This window comes from Chiroxiphia lanceolata, chromosome 1 (assembly GCF_009829145.1).
Source record: "Chiroxiphia lanceolata isolate bChiLan1 chromosome 1, bChiLan1.pri, whole genome shotgun sequence".
Taxonomy (NCBI): domain Eukaryota; kingdom Metazoa; phylum Chordata; class Aves; order Passeriformes; family Pipridae; genus Chiroxiphia; species Chiroxiphia lanceolata.
Window position 1 is genome coordinate 94,200,236 of NC_045637.1, and position 20,122 is coordinate 94,220,357.

A 20,122-nucleotide genomic window follows, 5' to 3' on the forward strand; every position below is an offset into this window, starting at 1 on the left:
TTCTGGTACATTCATAAGTCTGGCTTTGAGAACATTAGAATACAGGATTTACAGCAGTTATGGGAATGCAACAGTGATTTCTGCCTAGTGTGCCACATTCATTAATACATTTCTCTTAATGAAAGGTGATTTACTTCCTGTGCCTCTGATTTTATGTTGCGTTCTGACTGGGATTAATTGCAGATTACTTACAAAAGGGAATGACCATAAATAGAATTTTGAAATATTTTTCCCTTGAAGAATTGTGGTATTTACATGACACATTCTATTTGTATGTGCAGGCTTTTGTCACAGAGGCTTAAGAAGATTCTTTATTCCTGAGGCCCTGTTTTACAACCTCCTTTGTGAATGGTCAGCAAAGATCATAAAGACAGGCAGGAGCACTCCTTTCTTGACTGTCCAAGACTGCTGAACAATGTGTAAAACTCCCTCTGAATCCCCATTTTCATATTCTCTTATATTATCCCTCTTGCCATACCCACAGAGAGGGTTAAAAAGATCTGTCATGCAATTGCTGAACAATCATTATTTTCCTAGTACTAATCTGTTAGGAAAGACTTTGCACTGTAAGAAGTTTCAGGCCTGTTAGGCATTGTATTGTTTAGTGTATATGTCCAACTGTTTTGCTGGTTTTACTGATAATGTAACTGGTACACTTGGTGTGGAACTGGAAACCTACTAGGTGAGAATATAATAGTCTGATTAGTGATGTGATATGCACAGAAATGTAGCCAAAATATTTGACATCAGCTGTAATTTTTTTTATTAAAGGAGTTTATAATTTGGCCTTAACATCTGTGTTAGAAACTAGCATATTTCTTGTTGACCCATCTCACTTGCAGTTAAATTGTACAGCTGGTTTCTCTTTTTGTCTCATTAAAATCCAACTACAAGAAAGTCTGCTTAGTTTGAAAGATTGTAAAAATCCCTAGTGTTCTTCCAGCTTTTAAGAACTTCTTACTGCCTGGGCTACGTAAGGACTTTTTTAAAGAGAAGAAGGTTGCACACAGTGGTATAGGTGTTGAAAAGAATTTACAAAGTAGTGAAGCCTTTAATTTGACATATTTCCTTCTAATGTCATGCAAAAGGTATATGTATATGCTAAGGAATATACAAAAGCACACAATAGAGGTTTCTGTGATAACTTTATGCTTACCCTTGAGAATTGAGTAGGTTATGGAGAAGAAACAAAAACTAAAAACTTAGTCCATAGTAGTAATGTTTTTCTTTTTTTTCTAGAACAGAGGTGATTTATCTTACAATTTTCTTGAACTGATTTCTCTTTACTTCCTTTAATGGATAATAAAAAATTAGTTAGAATTATTATTCTAGTATGCTAATGAAGAGGTGTTTCTTTTACTTACTTTTTTCAGATGCATATGATTGGCATATAGTTTAAAAATAGTAAAATGCATTGCAACTAGTTTGACAGTAGTGACTATTACATTCTAAACAACATAAAGTCACACTACGTTTATCACTCTTTAATGAATCATTCACTTTGTTCCCTCTGTAAGCCCTTGATGTTATTTGTCATTCAGCACTATGCCGCTGGAAGTGTCAGCAGTTCTAAGGTCTTACCTTTCCTTAGATTGAAGTAACCCCCTGAAGTGTGCAATATTTGATCATATAGCGTCTACCTTCAAAATAAAATAATATCATTATCCTATCCTCATTAACATTATCAGCTTCTGACGATATTCAGTTGCTTTTTTTAGTAGCCTGTGATTCATGTATGCAAAAGGAGTTTTATTATTCTTTTGAAAAGAAAGCTGATACATATTTATACCTTTTTTTTGAACTCTGTCTGTAAGTGCCACCATTTTGTGTTCTAAGTTAATTACCTTGCAACAATGTTATGTTACATATTTTGTGTGTTGTTAAATGTATTAACACAGCTTTTAGTGAATTTGGGGGTAGAGTCGGGTTTGGCTTTGCATATCAGGGTCATTTTGGACCTTTGTTTTTTCTGTTTTATCCCATCTGCTCTCCCTTTGTTCTCAGATGAGATGAACAGAGAAGACTGGCCTCACTTGTAGGGTGAGAAAAATTGTAGTGATATTTTGGAGAGAAGCTCAGCTTTTTGGAGCAGTCTTTTTGGTGTATTTGATTAAAAAAATATCAGGCTGTAGATGTATTCTAGGAGCACCCAGTCTTACTGTGGGGATTCCAGTATCATGTCAGGGAAGACAGTACTGACTGTTGATTTGTATTAGTGCTGTGTTCATTTTGTCACCTGTGTTCTTCAATGCAGTATTTCCATCTATCCCTAACTTTTTCCTGCTTTATTTTGTCTGTGAGGAAGCAAAGTGCGGTTCTGCCTGCAATTTAGTGGAGTGACACTTACGTTAGGGCCTTTTGTTATTACTGGCAATTCTCTCCAACAGCTGGGGATGCTGAACACAGTATTAGATCGGTCTGTGCTACATCAGCACCCTTCTGACAGAGCCACTGGTGAGCAGTTTTATTTCCGTAGTGTAGACAAGACTTTAGTCTGAATAAACAGTTTGGTATTGCAAGTTCCTAAAGCAATTTCTGGAGGAGTTATTTGATAGGGTATTTACCAAGATGATTTATAAATTCTCATATAACTGATACTTGTCTAGGCTTATGCAGCTGTTAAAAGAGATCACTGAAACAAGAATTGCATATTGTTGCCTTAGCAACTGCCACTTCATATTGTGCTTAAATCACTTGGAAATATGCAGTGTATCTTAAGGAATTGCTTCCAACAAAAACACCCAATCTTAAGTAATTTTAAATAATTTCACAGAAGAAGCGTAAAGCATGGCCTTCCCTAACAAAGACCATCATGGTTTTAAGCTTGGTCACCTCACCTTCACCACAGGCTTAGCTTGTTAGGAAAAAAAACACCAATAAAATTTAAAGAACCTAAATATTTGTTTACTCGTTACACCATAATCCATCTGATTGCCAAATTGACTGGAAGCTGAAAATATTTTTAAAATATTCTCCTAAATGCCATCCTCCATTCTAAAAGATCAGCATTGATAGTATGCTTTCCCATATTTATATTTTAAATGTCAAGTTTCCTTAGGGGAAGACTCTTTGTCTAGTTTTTTGTTTTGTTTGTGGAATATTTTGGGTATGAAAGGAAGACCTTAAACCTATTTTGCCTTCTCAGATGTTTCTTGTTCCTATTTTGAGCTGATCTTTTCGTTTGGACTTTTTCTGTAGGTATTTGCAACAGTTTTATGGGGATTGTAAAATCATCTGAAAAAACAAGGGGAGAGGCTTTTACCAGAATTACATTAAGGCAGTTGCTTGAGGGCTCATGCTATGTGATAGTTTCAAATACCGGTTCTGCGTAGAGTATTTTATATTACTGTAGCAACTTCCCCATCTTTGTGGTCACTACTCTGTGTAATAATCAGAATTGGATTTTGCATGTGTGGAAACAGTGTGTCAGAGACCACAAGAAAACAGACAGAGTGCCTTAGCAACGTTGTGCAGGATCCAGAATAAAACCAGATTCTGACATCTCATCCTTTTACTGCTTAAGCCCATGTTTACAACAGAAAGATCCAAATGAGAGAGACTGCTTTTGGGGTGAAATATATCTCCCATTTCAGAAAACTTATTTTCGTTTTATAGTATTGTACACAGTCAATGAAATTTAGACCAGTAGTATGACAGAGTTGTCAAAATACTGCTTTTATTACCCCTTTTCTAGGCAATGAAGAGACAAGCAAAATACAAACTTACAGAATTTAAAAGGAATCAGATATTTTGAGGACCAGTTGTCATTTTTAGGTCACCGCTCACATCTCGGAATATAATTTTCATCTGAGCTGCATGGCAGAGTTTGTATGTGCTGGGAGAAGCTACATTTTCACAGCAGGAGACCAAATCAAAATGAAGCAGTCAGATGCAGGTGCACAGTAATAGAAAGGATCTATTTACCCTGAAGCGTGAGCAATGGGCCAAGACAGCAGAAGCAGTCTACTTCTATCTCTCGCCTCCTTCTCTCCCTACCTTTTCCCTCCCCCATAGCTATGCCAACAAATTCATAAGGGGTCCGAAGAGAAGGGGTTCACTTGCTTTTAATGAGCTGCATTGCCTGCTGCTGAAGGCCTGAGACACTTTTTTGTTATGCTGATTGTGTGCTATCAGAGCTGGCTGTCTTTTAATTTATATCTAATCCTTCTTTCCTGCTTGCACAGTCTCAAGCCAGCCTGGAAAATGGTTGAAAGAGTTTGTCCTGTGGGCATCTGTTGCCTGTGTCCGTTCTGAATTTTGAATGATGCTGTGGAAAGAGCAGCGTGTCTGAAGCAAGTGTGCCTAAAACAAAACAAAAAAAAGACCATTTGCTTGGACATTTTATAAATCAAACATTTCACACAATCCTTTTGAAGTAAAATTTTGGCAGCTTTGTTTAAAGATGGGCAGTTTAATATTCGTGGTTTAACAAAGCTGTATTGGTTGTCAGTGAAATGAGACACCTTGATGAAGATTGTCTGCTTTTCACTTGGGATTCTAGAGTTCACTAGTTAAGAGCTAAGTGCTTCCCTGTGTGTGAAGATGACCACCCAATGCTGTTTCCAAGGCTGCAAAAAAACTGAGCAGTGTAAGTAAGGGAAAAACACTGACTCATAGCAAGTGTGAAATGGTAAAATTTAGCGCATTGGACATAAGTACAAAACAGTCTGATGTGTATAGCGGGACCAGTAACATCCACTGTCAATTAACACATTTATTTTAAGAGCATCCATAGCTCTGTAATATACGTAAGAGATTGAGAATTTTGGTCTTGTTGCTGGTCAGTGGTGTTGTAGGACTGAGGTAGCAGTGTCTAGGTCTGGGAGGAGGAAGTAGGAATATCTGAAACCCATAAGGTGAAATCTGCTGTTTACTTTACAGCACTGTAGTGGTCAGGTTCTCTGTTTCTTTCCTCAGGTGTAAAATGGGCCAGACACATGTTATAAAGATTAATCCGATTAATTATTGTATGAAGTAAAAGATACAGAATTTTAAATATTCATGTCACTGTGTTACTGCATTTCTGTACAGGGTTATGCACTGAACATAACATAATAAAAAGGAGGCCCCTACCCATCTGGAATTGGACAGCAGTTGTAACATAAGCCGTAGTGAAGTGGCAGCTGTCTATGCTGTATGCTGAAAAGTATTTTTATCCTGGCATAAAAATTGTCATGCTCAGGAGCTGAACTATTTTAATATTACTGTTTTCCAGTCTCCACATTTAAAACCCTAACAACTTTGTAGAAAAGCTCTGAGACAAGTCCATTCTCCCGTACTACCTTCAGAAAGGGATGTATGTATACACCCTAAATTTGGAGGAGCAGTGCTGCATAGCTGAACAAAGCAGTACAAAGGAGAATTTGAAAAGAGATGTGTCCTGGTGTCATCAAAACAGGACCATTTTGTAAGTTTCTACGAACTTCATCTTTTTTCAGGGAGGTTGTGGTGCACTTAGACTTCTCTGTCGGGAGGAGAAAATACCTACAATGTATAAATAAAAGACTTAGAGAATGCTTAATTATAATTTCCAAGAAATTTGGCTTCTATTTACAGAAGGATTCACTTGATTCATAAAAAGTAGGTCCTGCAATTCTTGCCTGCTCTATGGGGAAGAATACATCATCTCCATAATTATTAAAATATATTTAAAATAATTAGACTGCAACTGAAAAATCAGGAGAGAAGTACACCAAAACTGATGTAGAATGACCACTTTCTAAATTACTTTTGCTTAAACTTTGCTATACTTAGTAAAGGTCAAAGTATGCATGTTTACCAGAAATATTCTGTACATCAGAATAATCTGCTAAAACATACTCACGTGAATTGTGACAGTCTGTATTTTTTATTGTCTGCTTTATGATGTATTTAAATAACAAATACAGGAAAGCAACTTCTTATGTGGCTTCCAAGCTTTGTACTAAGTATGTTCCATAATGATTGGGGTCAGAATCCAAGCCAGCCTCCTTCAACATGAATTGAGAGATGCTCATCAATTCGACTATGAATTGAATTCAACCTGAAGGAGGCTTTAGCAATTGTCTCTAAATCAATGGAGATGCTAAATGTGCAGCGTGCTGTCTTCTATGGGAGAAGTATAGACAGACAGTGGTTATTAATTTATTTTTTTTTTTAGCCAAACAGAGGCTCTTACAAACAAAGCTAAAAAAATTCAGATAAAAGAATGAGAAGAAAACAATGAAAAAGTTCATGTGCTACATACTCTGACTGTAATAAGCAATAAATCAAAACTGGTGCAATCATAGTTTTCATCCAGTAAAAAAAAAAAAATAGAGGTATAAATTATCTAAGTAAATCACAGCAGGCCACTGTTGACATTATGTAGCAATATTCTGTCAAAGCATGTAAAAAAGGGACAGTCCTTTGCAACCAAACTATTGCAGAGTTTGAAAACCAGTCTTGTGTTTTAGGTGATTCAGTCAGTTTTGGTTTAAAAAAGAAACTTAATTTGACTGCAGCCAATAAGGACTTTGGAAATATCTTACTGTTCAATTATTTTATAAAATCAGCCAGCTGGAAAAACTGCTTTTCATGATTTAGGTAAAGGAAAAACTGAGTTAAAGAATTATCATGTCAGAATTTCCTGTAGGATAAATGAAAATGAAATAAAAGTTCCTAAGTGATTTCATTGCTAACTCTGAGATTTACAAACTTCCTGGTAACTGTTTCAGTGTAGGAAGTGATACGACCAGCAGCACTTGTTGCACTGTTTTTGGTGAAAACAAATTCTCTTTGTGTAAATTATATGACCAGTCCACCTTGGGATGGGGGAGGTTGCCAGGCAAGTTTTTTTGCTGTCATTCATAAGAATTTTCATACCGCCATCCATAAAGAAAAAAAAGTAATGTTTCTATAGGAAACCTTTCCAAATTGAGATGTCAGGGCTGAGTTTCCTAAGTTCCAGATGCTTTGGCAGAATCGTAGTTCCCTGAGAGCTGGAACTCGTGCGTACCTGTGGAAGCAGATGAAAGAATAGGAATAAAAATAAGATACTGAACTACTTCTGCTGGTACATGCCTGAAAAAAATCATCAAAGGTTATTATAATTATGACTGTTATTAGATATCATGTCTGGTTTCTGCATATTTAAATTTTGAGAGGGGTGAAACTTAGGCACTTAGAGATCCCAGGGGAATAATTGCAGAAATGATGACATATAACACTTCTTGAACAAATTTCAGTACCAAAGCTGCATTCTGCGTACTTACATTTCTTCTTAATTATGCTTGGATGCAGGATAGATAGTCATTTTCTGTCTTACAAATGCATGTAGCCAATTAGTCTTGTAGATCATGAATACTCAATGGCCTAACTCATTAAATGGAATTTTCCTTTTCTGTTGTTATGGCAAAAGAGTCTGCAAATGGCTGAATCTTTCTGTGAGTTTGGTCTTGGCCAAGGCTACAAATCCAGTACCTTCATCGAGTGAACAATTACTGGGTTTACTTGTATTCCCTACATTGTGCCATCTTAGTCTTGTGTGCCTGTCTGTCTGTATGTGTGTATTGTAAATTGGTGTAGGCTGTTTGGCTCCTCTGCATTTCCAATGCTCAATTTAAATGCCACAGTTCTGATGCTATGTTAAAAATTTAATCTTCTTGATTTCCTCCCATTCCCAAGAAATTCTGAGCCCAGAAGCTCAGTCTAGCCCACTGAGGCATGGAGACCTGACCTCTTTTGCTCATGGAAGCAAAGATGAGAAAAACTGGCAACGTGTCTCTGAAGAAACCACAATTTATCTCAAATGATCTAACACAGGTGTTCTTTTCTTCTTCCCTCTGATTTTTTTTTTTTTTTTAATAATATGGTTGCCATTCTTTCATCTGAGAGTATGAAGATAACACATGTAGCTCAGCCTGCCTCACAGGCAGGACTCATAGCGGCAATAATGGCAGAATGTGGTGATAAGAGAGACCCAGGGAACCATGAGACAATTGTGAAATGAGTTACAGGCCCAGTATTGCTTTGAGCCAGTTTTGCTAAGTTTTGGTATCAGTAAATAATGAATGTAATGTGAGGATGTGACTTGGTGATTGGCCTTGGTGCTTTTCAGTGGTAGCATGTTTGCCCAAGGGTGAATGTTGCTTATTTTGTCCTCCTCTTTTTCATAATATCTCATGACATCTGAGACTTTAGCACTTTAGTGCTACAGCAGATATTGAGTTGTGATTTTTAAAAGCTATGGTTTCAAATATTATAGAAGTAACACAACCTCTCAGTTTAGGGGAAATCTTATTATTGGAGTCGTTATCTCAAGTGTCTTATTGACATGTTTCGCAAAACTCCTTTGGGTATTTGAACTGAATAACTGTTTTCTTGAAAATAATTTAAAAAAACCACCTCACTGTTGGTTACACTGAATTTTTACTAAAATTTGAGTATGTTGTATCTGTTGTTATGTCTAATTGCAGAATTCCCAGAGAAACATGAATGGAAATTCTAAATGTGCTATAAACAATTCTTAAACACCTCTTAAAAGTACGCAAATATATACATCTTTTCTACTATTACGATTCTGTTACTGGGTCTGGAAGTCAGGGATTTTACCCCTTCTGCTGTACCCCACACTTGCAGTCCTGAGAATGAACTCTAACTGCCTTGGGGGAAATGAACTGGGTGCTTACTGTCTCCCTTTCTCTCCAGGGTTTACTTTGGGAATATTTAGATATGTGCACAAGGAAGAGAAGGCAAAAGTTATTCTATGAAGTCTTTCTGTTCAGCAAGTGCAGAATTATATATGTATCGTGTGTGTATATATATATATATATGCATATATACAGTATATATATACTGTAATGTAGGTGTGATATTGCTGTTCTTATTTCTTAATGTTCTGTTTTCTGCCATTGACTGTTAGAGAAACTTCTAATCTTATCTTTTACTTTTACTGCTTGTACCTTAAAAAATCAAAACATTATTATCTGATCTGCAAGTTCTTGCTAGTTCACATCAACCTTATGATGGAGGCTTTAAAACTTCTAAGTAACAGCTGCCATTAGGATGTGGTGGAAGTCTTTCAGGGAGGGGGAAGGGTCTTGAATGTAACTTTACTCATAGATATTAAAACTTTGGAGTAAAATGTGAAACCTTTTTGAGTCTCAAAATAGTAATAAAAGCAGTGAGTAAATTTAACTTGCTAGACATTTGTAATTTGCAGAATGCATTTGTCAGATAGTTTGGAAATAATCCAGGGCACATTTAGATGGAAAAAAATAGAGATGAGCTCAGACTAAAAATGTGAGTTAAATGTCTTCAAGGTTTGTAGAAATTAAGCTATGCATTTTCATTACACAACTCAGTAATGGACAAAATCAAAAGGTGCTATGTGGGAGATTTTGAACTTTGGGGAAATTCAGATTTAGTTTCATGTCTACTTGGCCCCTAAATGCAAATGATTTGTCTTGGCATCTTTCATTTAACTAAATGTAAAACTAGTGCTTCCCTTAAACTGTGTTGGAGCATTTGGAAGTTGGGAATTTTAAACAAAGGGCTTTTTACACCATTTTGCCTTACATAATTTTGCTGTGTCTGAGAGTTGTTAAAAACTCTTCGTCTTGAGTCTTGTAATATGCAGTGTTGGCTCCACTGTAATGGAAATCAGTGTGATCTTGCAAGCACAGCTTGGTGAGATCGCCAAAAAGGGATAAAGAGATGCCCTAGCATTGTAAATAACAAGTGGGGCCTTTAAAGAAAATATACCTTTTGAGTAATTCATTGCACAATTTTTTCATTAGTTGGATGAAGATGTAATGGACTCTGTGCATATCTGCCATTTTTATTTCTTATCATGTTAATAAGTAAAAATCATTGTATATTTCTGAACATGATTTTCATGTTAAACCATTATAGCACCACAGTTCTAGCCCTTAATTTTGACTTTTAACCCTGTCAGTTTTAGACAGTTTAAAGTAGAGCTTTTCCTGTTCCACTTTCTTGCTGACACAGAATTTCCTCAGAGAATTTGATTATTTCTGCTAAGAGCATTTGTTTGTAGTTGCAGTTCTCTTCTCAGCATAATTAATTATTTTTCCTTTCTGAGTCATCTCTCTCATTTTCTATTTTCCAGGTTGGTGAGAGGCAGAGAGTTCTGGTAACAGAAGAATCATTTGACTCCAATTACTACGTTGCTCACAATCCTTTCTATGAGCAGGTACAGCTAAATAAACCAGATAACATCTTTTTGTTTTATCTTTGCTTTCTGATAATCTCAGCAGCACAGTGTGTTACGATACAAAAAAACAAGGAAAGAAATCAGTATTTTCCAGGAAACATGTGACTAACAAGACTTGTTTATGAGATATTTTGTTTCTGTGTTGTAAATATAATTAACCTGAAATTACATTAAGAAATACACAGTGGCTGTTTGAGTATACAGCATGGTTTAAGAAGCTGTTAATTATTGCAGCAATGTTAATTACTGTGACCCCAAAGCATTGTTTTCTGAATAGCTGAGTCATGATAGTTTCCATACATCTTTCTGAAAAGTATTTTGATTGGAAAAAAAAATAATTGTAGCAATAGAAGGGTCAGAAAATTCCTTAGATTACCACTTTGGCATGATATGTTGTATCTCATAGATTCATAGTATGGTTTGGGTTGGAAGGGACCTTGAGGATCATCTAGTTTGAACCCTTCTGTCATGGGCAGGGGTGCCACCCTCTAGACCAGGTTGCTCAGAGTCCCATCCAGCTTGGCCTGGAATACTTCCAGGGATGAGGTGTCCATAACTTCTCTCTTCTGGGCAACCTGTTCCAGTGCCTCACTACCCTCCTGAGTATAGATTTTCTTCCTAACATCTAATCTAAATCTCTTTTAGTTTAAAATTGTTCCCCCTTGTCCTATCTGCCAGTGTAAAAAGTCACTCTTCCTCTTTTTTATAAGTTCTCTTTTGGTACTGGAAGGCTGCTATAAGGTTTTGGATCATTTTTTACTCCAAGTTGAACAACTCCAGCTCTCTCAGCCTTTTCTCATAAGAGGGGTGCTCCTGTCCTTTGACCATCTTTGTGGCCCTCCTCTGAAACTGCTCTGTCTTGTGTCCATGTCTTTCTTATGCTGAGGACCCAAGACTCCAGCGGGGTCTCACCAGAGTAGAGGGGCAGAATTGCCAACCTTGACCTTGACAAAGCATGGAACTTTGCGAGATCACACTCCTTTTGATGCAGCCCAGGATACAATTGCCTGTCTGGGCTGCAAGCACACATTCCTCATGTTCAACCTCTCATCCACCAGAACCTCAAGTCTTTCTTGGCAGGGCTGCTCTCAATAAGTTCTTCTCCCAGTCTGTACTCCTGTCTGGGATTGCCAACCCTGGTGCAAGTGCACCTTGCGCTTGAACTTGTTGAACTTCATTAGGTTCTCATGGGTCCACTACTCAAGCTTGTTTAGGCCCTCCTGAATGGCATCCCTTCCTTCTGTTTTTTGTCATTTCCTTCTATGTACTTTCTATAAGGAAATTTTTTCCACACAAAAAGATTACCTTTGAGCTAGGAAGAAAGTACATCTGTTTCACAAAATTATTACTTTTGCTCAGAAGCAGATGACTTGCTAAGACCCAAGAAAATTTGCTTTTCTGAATCATTATGATTTTATTCTCGTTTTACCTTTGGGTTGTTGTCCGTTTCCTTGCACTGAGCTATCTACAGTTCGCCTTTGCTACCTTTAGGTATTCAATTGTCTGAACCTGGAGAGGCTATAGATGATGGTTGTGCTTACATAGTCACCAATAGTGGTTTCTTCTGGTTTTGGGTTGTGTTACAGCATTTATTTATTTTTGCTTAGTAGTAAGGAACATTACTATTCATAAAATATCTGTTTCTATTAGATATCTGGTTCAATAATTATTTTTTCCCCACTTTCTCTTTTTTTGATAAATCTCCTTTTTGTTTTTACATATTTAACTTCTTGTCTAAGTCTTATGTATCACTGTTCCTTGCTTTTGTAGCTTATCACTCAGATTTGAGAAACACAGTCTTCCATATAGAGATTAAAAAGAAATTGCTTGGGGCTTTTCAGTGTTCAATGCTTGTTTTATGAAAGCCTAATTAATTAAATGAAAAGCAATATGTACAGGAAAAAAAATGTGTTGATGTTTTATGGTGTGTTTGTACAGCACTTAATACAGCTCCTCATTGGGACTGGTAAAGAATACACAAAATGCACATAGTAATATACATAGGGAGTAATTTTGAATTCAATTATGCAAGAAATACTTTTCATTATTAAAATGTAAGTCTTTTCCCTAAAATCCTATGTAGGGTGTGTTTCACAAGGATAATATCCTACTGCTCACCCAGGTAAGCACAAGACTTGGTGCTAGTGACTGGGATTAATAGCAGCAAATTGAATGATAGTAAATTGAAAACCACTGTAGAGTCACTAAGTATCACTTTATATATATATTTTTGGAAGGTGAAGCTCAGAGTCCTGATGTAATGTTCTTTTAACTGAAATAGTTATCAAACCTGTTCTCTCTTTACTAACCTCATCTATATTACAAGATTTTGCTATTAAAGCCACATCGATAGAGCTACACTGACAGACTTCCTGGTAGAGCTGCACCTTCCATTTGTGGAGGCTTTCGTAATATAGTTTACATTGAACAGAGTAGTCTAAACTGACTAAAGGGTACTTTGCCAGATCAACAGTCAAGATGAGAGTTTCTGTTGGTGTAACTTTGTTTATTAGAAATATGGTTGAGGATTTTTCCCCTAACAAATAGTGATATCAAAAAAAATGCCTGAGTGTATGTCAGGCCTGGCTGCTTGGTTGTTTACAGTACCTCCCAGATATTTTCACTTAACCTCTTTCTTTTTCTGAAGTCACATTTAAACTTAGTTACTGTCCTTTTGCATATGGAGACACCAAGATTTACAGCGGTCACAAGCCCAGTGATATACTTAGCTGCCTAATTTTCCTTTGATTTAAATTTGCCCGTGATGAATTACGTGGGAAGAACTCTGATCTAGTTGTATTGTAACACTGTCCCAGCATTAGGACTCTGGCTTTGTGTTTGCTTAGTCTCAGCTTGCCCATCTCTGAAAGGCAAAGATGTCTGCTTTTCTTGTAAGATGCTTAGGAAGTTCAGCAAAATCCTAGGATCTGGAAACACTTACAGTTGTGAACACCTTGAGCCTTTAGGGAAAAAGATGCTTGGGAAACTAGTGGTGGTGATTTCCTCCAAGTAGAACAATCAACAATTGTGATAGGTGAAAATGGAGAGGCATTGTCTGGCAACAAAATGCTCTCCAGATGTGTTTGGCACAGAATTTTTCTCTGAAAATCGTCTGCACAGGTAGTCTAAAAATCAAGTCATTTTAAGGAATTTCAGTTTCAGCATCAAAGAATCAAGATATATTAATGTGATCTTTAAAAAGCTCTCCTCAGTGCTAGAGAGGCCACATCTGGAGTGCTGAGTCCAGTTCTGGGCTCCACAGTACAAGTGAGAAAGGGAGCTCCTGGACCGGGTACAGTGGACAATGACAAAGATGATTAAGGGACTGGAGCATCTCTCTTATGAGGAAAGGCTGAGGGAGTTGGGCCTGTTCAGCCTCGAGAAGAGACAACTGAGAGGACACCTCATCAATGTATATAAGTATCTGAAGGGAGGGTGCCAAGAAGGCAGAACCAGGCTCTTCTCAGTGGTGCCAAGCAATAGGACAAGGGGGCAACGGGTAGAAACTGATGCACAGGAAGTTCCACCTGAACACGAGGAAGAACTTTTTTACTGTGCGGGTGGCTGTGCACTGGAACAGATTGCCCAGAGAGGTTGTGGAGACTCCCTCACTGGAGATATTCCAGAAATGTCCTGTGCAGTGTGCTCTAGGATGACCCTGCTTGAGCAGGAAAGTTGGATCAGATGACCCACTGTGGTCCCTTCCAACCTGACCCACTCTGAGATTCTGTGTGTGGATGAGCTTCAAGTATATGTGATTAAATAAGTTCCCATGATTCAATTTTTCATTGTAAACACTGTAAAATATATAATTTCACCAAGAAATTACTCCACTTTTGTTTTTTAACTGCTTGTCTATTTTAGAACCTTTTTTAAAGCCTTTTTTACTCCCTTTATTCTTCCAGCAAAAAATATCGCTCAGGTATGTTGGGCTCTTTCTTTTGTAAGATGCATGAGCTAGGAATATCTGTTATGTGCTGGTTTTTTTATGAAATGGGACTTTCTGCTATCATGATTGTGCAAATTCAGAAAAGGATGGCATTAGTTGCTGACCCAAGAAACGCACTCGTCCATTTTTACAGGCATTCATTGTCAGTCATGCATCTCGGCTGCAAAGGATCTGCACAGTCAAAATAAAGACTTGTGCAAAGAGAAAGAAGGGCATAATTTCTGTCCAGAAGCATTTACAGACTCAAAAACATTTTTTAAAGAAGTGTTATGGCATGGACATGAAAACAGGAAGCTTTATGGCAGGCTATTAGAACTGTGTACTATGAGTACCCTTGGGAACTGTTTGGGTCTGGATTCAAAAGCTGCAATTGAGGCCCAACTTCCTCATCAATCAAAAAACTCACAGTTGGAGTTGAAAAATGCTGAGCTAACACTGCAAAACTCTTGAAGAATGCAAGCTGGAGAACTTATTGGTCAAATGTGGCAGGGTCTGTAGTGTATGCTGATGACTAATATTTTAAAGTTTTAGGATTTTCTCTGATGTTTATCATCTGTTTTCTGAGTGGAAACTGGAGACTCTGGTGTTCCTTGTGGTATTTAGCAATTATGTCTTTATCTTTATTTGAAAGGTCCTTGTGCCAAAGGATCCTCTGTTGATGGGTAAGATGGTAGAAGTGAATATTTATGAAGCTGGAAAACATTTTATGAAGGGGCAACCAGTGTCAGACGCCAGAATTCACACTGCATCTATCACCAGACCATTAGCAAAAGGAGAAGTTTCTGGTTTAACAGAGGTGAGAAAAAGACATTTTCTGCTTTGCTACACTGGTAAATCAACAGCTGTTCAAGCAAAATGATTCCATGCTATGTATCTGTTATCATTTTATAGTTCCCATTTATATATGCATGAAGCTTTAATCTTTTATGACAGATTGAAATTTGAATTCAAAATATGTTTTTGCTGATGTCCGTAGCTTTGCTGACTATAAAGGTGATAATACACTTGTTTTTTCTTTCAAGGTGGAAGATGGGGAAAGAACTTACTAGAATTGAAAAGATTTAACATCAGTAACTCCATGTATTTCAATTTAGAGGAAGGATGAATCAGTTTTCTTTTCTTTACCTAACTGTTTTTTAAAAAATGTGTATTGATTACATGTCTATTAAAACAGGTCAAAACACAATTCAGAGATTCAAAATTAATTGATGGGTAGAGGTATGGAATATTTACAATATATTTTGGAAAAAGGTCAACATCTGATTTAGTCATGTAAAGAAAATGAAACTCTTTTAAAAAGAGATCTGATCCTTATTTTACACCTCAGTAGATATGGCTGTTAGCCAAGTATTCTCATACATTTCATGGAGCTCTAGTTGTAAAAACTGATGGAGTGTGAAATGAAAATGTGTATCACATTTCTAAGCATCATTTGATGTCCTTTCTCCAGCACTGTTGTTAGGATCTCCAAAAATATGTAGCACATGGAAGAAGGATAATTGGCAGTTTATCAGCCACCTTACTGCTTTTGCGGTAAGTTGCTGACAAGTATTAAAGTATATACATATCCTTGTTTAAGTTCTAAGTACTCGTATTTAAAATCAAGACATACCTCAGGTGACTAGTGTTAAGCTAAGCTCTGTAGTCTCTTGAATAAGCCTGGCTATGGAAGCATAGAGCAACAAAATAATGCATTCTCTGTAATGCACCTACTGTAATGTGTTCAGCAGATCATGAAACTTAAGCACAAAGACATCGCTAAGCCCTCCATTGAATACTGTCCGTGTGTATGTGTATATTGGCCTGATAAGGGTCTGTAAGAGGAAAAAACAGCCAAAGCCCTCAAATTGTCTGGTCAAACTACGTAGCTATTTAAACACAGCTGATTTTTTCATCAGGACATTTTTCTTTTAAATAATCTGCTGGAATAGAACCAAGACTGTCATTAAACTGAGTACGTGCTGCCAGAAGCTTGTAGCATGGTGACAAGCGAGCAGACTCTTGACTGTAATTTTTTATGGTAAAAATGAGAGATAAAGTTATTAAAATCAAGAATACTGATAATTTCTGTAAGAACTCATTGAGATACATAGATCTGGTCCTGCCCTTTGAATAGGTATGAACAAGTAATGGAATGCACCAGTAAATGGCTGCAGCAAGCGAATGATAAGGCAAATTGCTTTTTATGACTTTTGTGGTTACCGGTGCTCCTTCAGGGGAGTATCTTATTTATGTTTGGTCCACTGGAAATGTTCGCAACTTTTGCTTTATGGAAAAAATAGAATCTCGGTACTTCAGTAAATGGAACGTCTTTTGTACATGGAAACTGCAGCTGAAAGCTTTTAATCACACTTGGCCAATGTATAATATATAGAACATGAACTGAAATTCTTAGTGGGAAGTTCCTTCTGACAAATCATATATGTAAGCAGCAAATCAGAGACTTTCTTTAGGTTTCCAGGAAAAAAAAGTCATTTTGTCACAAAAGTTAATGTGGGCTTCTGACTGGGTGCAAGATGTTCTTTGGGTTGTTCTGTTTGGTTGGACTGCTGGGAAACATTTCCTGCTAGGTGTGCTCAAGACATATAATTCTAACCAAAGGTGCTATAAACAGGATAAAAAGGGCAACGTATGTCATATGAGCCTTTTACAGCTCGTTATGTGCACAGATGACAGGATGGGAAAAGACGAAGGAGGCAAATCAGAATGTATGAATTCAGATACTCATTCAAAAGTAGCCAGATATCTTGGATCTTTAAAGAGATCCCAAGTGTCTCCTCTAGATTTTCTGCAGCATGCAGAACCGAACCCTTCAATAACTTTCTCCCTGTGCACACAAATGAGCAAGAATTAGGGTCTGCTTTACATTCCCAGGCTAGAAAGGATGAGTAGCCACCTGCCAGCTGGCTCTTTTAAAACCAGGCACATTTCTGTTGTTCAGCACAGATATAAACTGGGCAGAAGCTCTTTTAGGCAGCAACTAACATCCTGTAACTGGTATGCTGTCTGAAGTGCTCAGGACTTTCTAGTGGACTTCCAGTGTCACCCTGTTGATGCTAGGACTTCCTCTGAACTGCTTTACGTTTACTGGTCCATGATGGGAGGCTAGTTCAGAGAAGTACATGAATTTAATTGTAGATTGAGGTGATCTAGATCAAAAGAATGAGATAACAGGCCGTACTGCAGTAAAACATTCCTATGCTTCAGTCTTTTCCCATTCAAGAAAGCACTTGGCTCTTTCCTGACCCTGTGTATTGCTGGGGCTGCAGTGCATACCTTACAGTTCAGCATGTTGTACAGGTACTGTGATAAAGAGGGATAGATTGCTGAGGACTGTTACGTGGTTGTAGACAGTCTGCAGCAGTTTAAAATATGCTATTTTTGTAGTTTATGCTAGGCCTCACTTGCTGTTATTAACAGTGTCCTCATTAGCTTGCGTAGGACACAGTAAAAGATGTTTCAAAATCTGCACTTCTCTCTAATGAGGAATGTTCACAGAAAGAGTGAAAGCTTTCAAAACTGTAGCTTTTAAGGAAATTAATCATATGGCTAAAAAATAAAGTTATAAAAATTGAGAGCACCATAATGTGAGGATGTTAAAGCCGGTCACAAATGGATGCTAAGGACAAAGATACTTCTGTAGATGCTGTGAGGAGAAGTACCTCCAAAAGATCAGAGTTTATCTGCAGCTGTGTGCTCTCTTTCTCATCATACACGTCCCTCAATAATTTTTACTGACAAGTTTAGAGGGAGCACCACAAGCAACATGGGTGTCTGAAGGAACAATGGTAGGCCTTTTTCTTACCCTTTTGACTACATGACTTTGGTGGCAAATTGGTGCAAAGAAATAAAGTAGGTTGCCAACTGGAATGAACAGATTTGCCTGAAAAAGAGGGAATGCAAAATGCAAAAATACAAAGGACAGTTTAGAGATTCCATAAAATATTTGCACATTATATATCTGTAACGAATAAGGAGGCAAATATTGATAGAATGAATTCAGAGTATTTCTAGCATATCTTTTTTCATGCTTTTCCAGTGTATGAAAAACACAGTTAATGTGTATATCCATTAGTGTGTTAATGATGTAGAATGTCTTACAGTTATTATATTCTTCAAGGCAAAAACTGTGACTAAGTAGATGGGCTTTGAGTGAGGTTTTGACATTCCGTAATGTTAGGCTCTGTGGCAGAATTTGGGACAGGAAGGACAGAGGAGTCTTGGAGTCACCAGCTCGGGTTAAAAAGCTGTCAAAACAATCAGACTTACCAACTGAGTGGTAAGTAGCAAAATGCACAGATATTTGCCAGGATGTTTTGGTGGGTTTTTTTTTATTTTATTTTAGAATACTTTCTTTATAAAAGTCACTCAAAAGAGAATGATGTCTCCAAGTTACAAAATTTTACAGGAGGACTATTTGGGGGGAGCAAACACATTCAGAAATTTCATTTAACTCAGATCTACCGTACATTTTTTTGGTTTTAAAATGTGCATTTGCTGATTCAGTAATAAAACCATGTTTAAAAGACATATATAGCAGAGAATATATAGGGGTGAAAGTTGAAATCAATCAAGCATGGACACATGCGTAAAGGCATTTTTAGATTTGGTTCTAGTAAGTCTAACATAGGATATATGTGAACTGGGCATTAAAAATGGTGACAGTAACATTAAAAATGAACATTCAGAGAAAACAAGCATGTTACAAGTTACTAGCTGCAATTAAAAATATCAGTGAATAAGTGTTTCAAAGCTTTGATCGAGAATCAGTTCTACTAAGTTTCACAGGAAAAAAAGAAGATGTAAATGCTGCAGATGTGATACCCTTTCATTGACACGTAGGCTTGGAGTTGACAAATCATTAAGGACATATTTCAGCCTTTTAAGATTCAGAAAAGTAATTTAGCATGTCTTCTATGTTTGTAAGTGCTTTAGTAAACTTGTCTTTGAGATTTTGGAGATGGGTTTGCAATATACATAGTACTGAGTATATTATCACTGGATAAATATTTTTGAAAAGTCAGCAAAGTGTGTCAACCGTAGGAATGTAATCTAATTTTAAAAAAACATTTTAATATTTTTATTAGTTTTATTTGGCCATGTTTAGGGATCTTGACGGTTTATCAGAAGCATAAAATAAAATACCTAATAAACATATCCTTTTGACAGACAAATGTTTGCCCAAACCTAATAACTGAAAAAAGTAAGAATCTGCAAGAATGTGATCTCTTGATAGAAACAGAAATAGAGTGTGTTATGCTGCTGTACTCCAAAAATAATTCTAGTTGTTTACATATGATCTGTGACTAGAGGAGAAAAAATACTGTAAGATCATAAATGTATGAAGAAGAGACCAAAGGGCTGGGGGATAAAAAGAAAAGAATTCTGCAGTACTGCTACCTGCCAGAATTGCAATGCGTTGCCAGAATCAAAGCCCTATAAGTCTGAGGACATTTGGTGGGAAATTTTAATCAGATGAAAAATTAAGGCAAGAGGAAAAATTAATTTTAACAGGCTATTTAATTACATAGTCACGATTATGTTCATAATTCCTGTTTCTATAAGGCATCTATGACTGACTTTCTTTTCAAATACAGGCACATCTTTGAGTTTTCTGTTTTCCTTTGGTTTATGTGATAACATTCTCCATGTCTAACACTTCCTCTGCAATCAGCATCTTCTGGCAGCTTCCATTTGCAGTATCTCTTTTAGTGAGTCTGGGATCGTGGTGCACATCTCGATGGCTCCCAGGCCATGGTAATATCCACAGCTGGCCTCTTAAGCTAATAGCTATTCAAGTCATTGGGCTCTTTGCAGTAAATGAGGAATGAGCCACTGATTTTCAGTTAGCAACCAATTATTTGGTTGTTCTGCTTGTTGCTGTTTTTTTCCTCATCCTGCCTGCATTTTTTGGAGTAGGTTATTATGGTATCATACTTCTGGATACTAATGAAGAAGCTTTATGTTCCTGGTCTTCC

The 20,122-nt window shown here is 37.0% G+C and overlaps 1 protein-coding gene across 1 annotated transcript in view; it reads left to right on the forward strand.

Annotated features, from left to right (window-relative positions):
* Positions 1-20,122, forward strand: part of CDKAL1 (CDK5 regulatory subunit associated protein 1 like 1) — a 409,356-nt gene that overhangs the window by 368,524 nt on the left and 20,710 nt on the right. Inside the window, 2 exon segments of the mRNA XM_032688042.1 lie at positions 10,091-10,174; positions 14,776-14,940. Of these exon segments, the coding sequence (XP_032543933.1) occupies positions 10,091-10,174; positions 14,776-14,940 (249 nt within the window).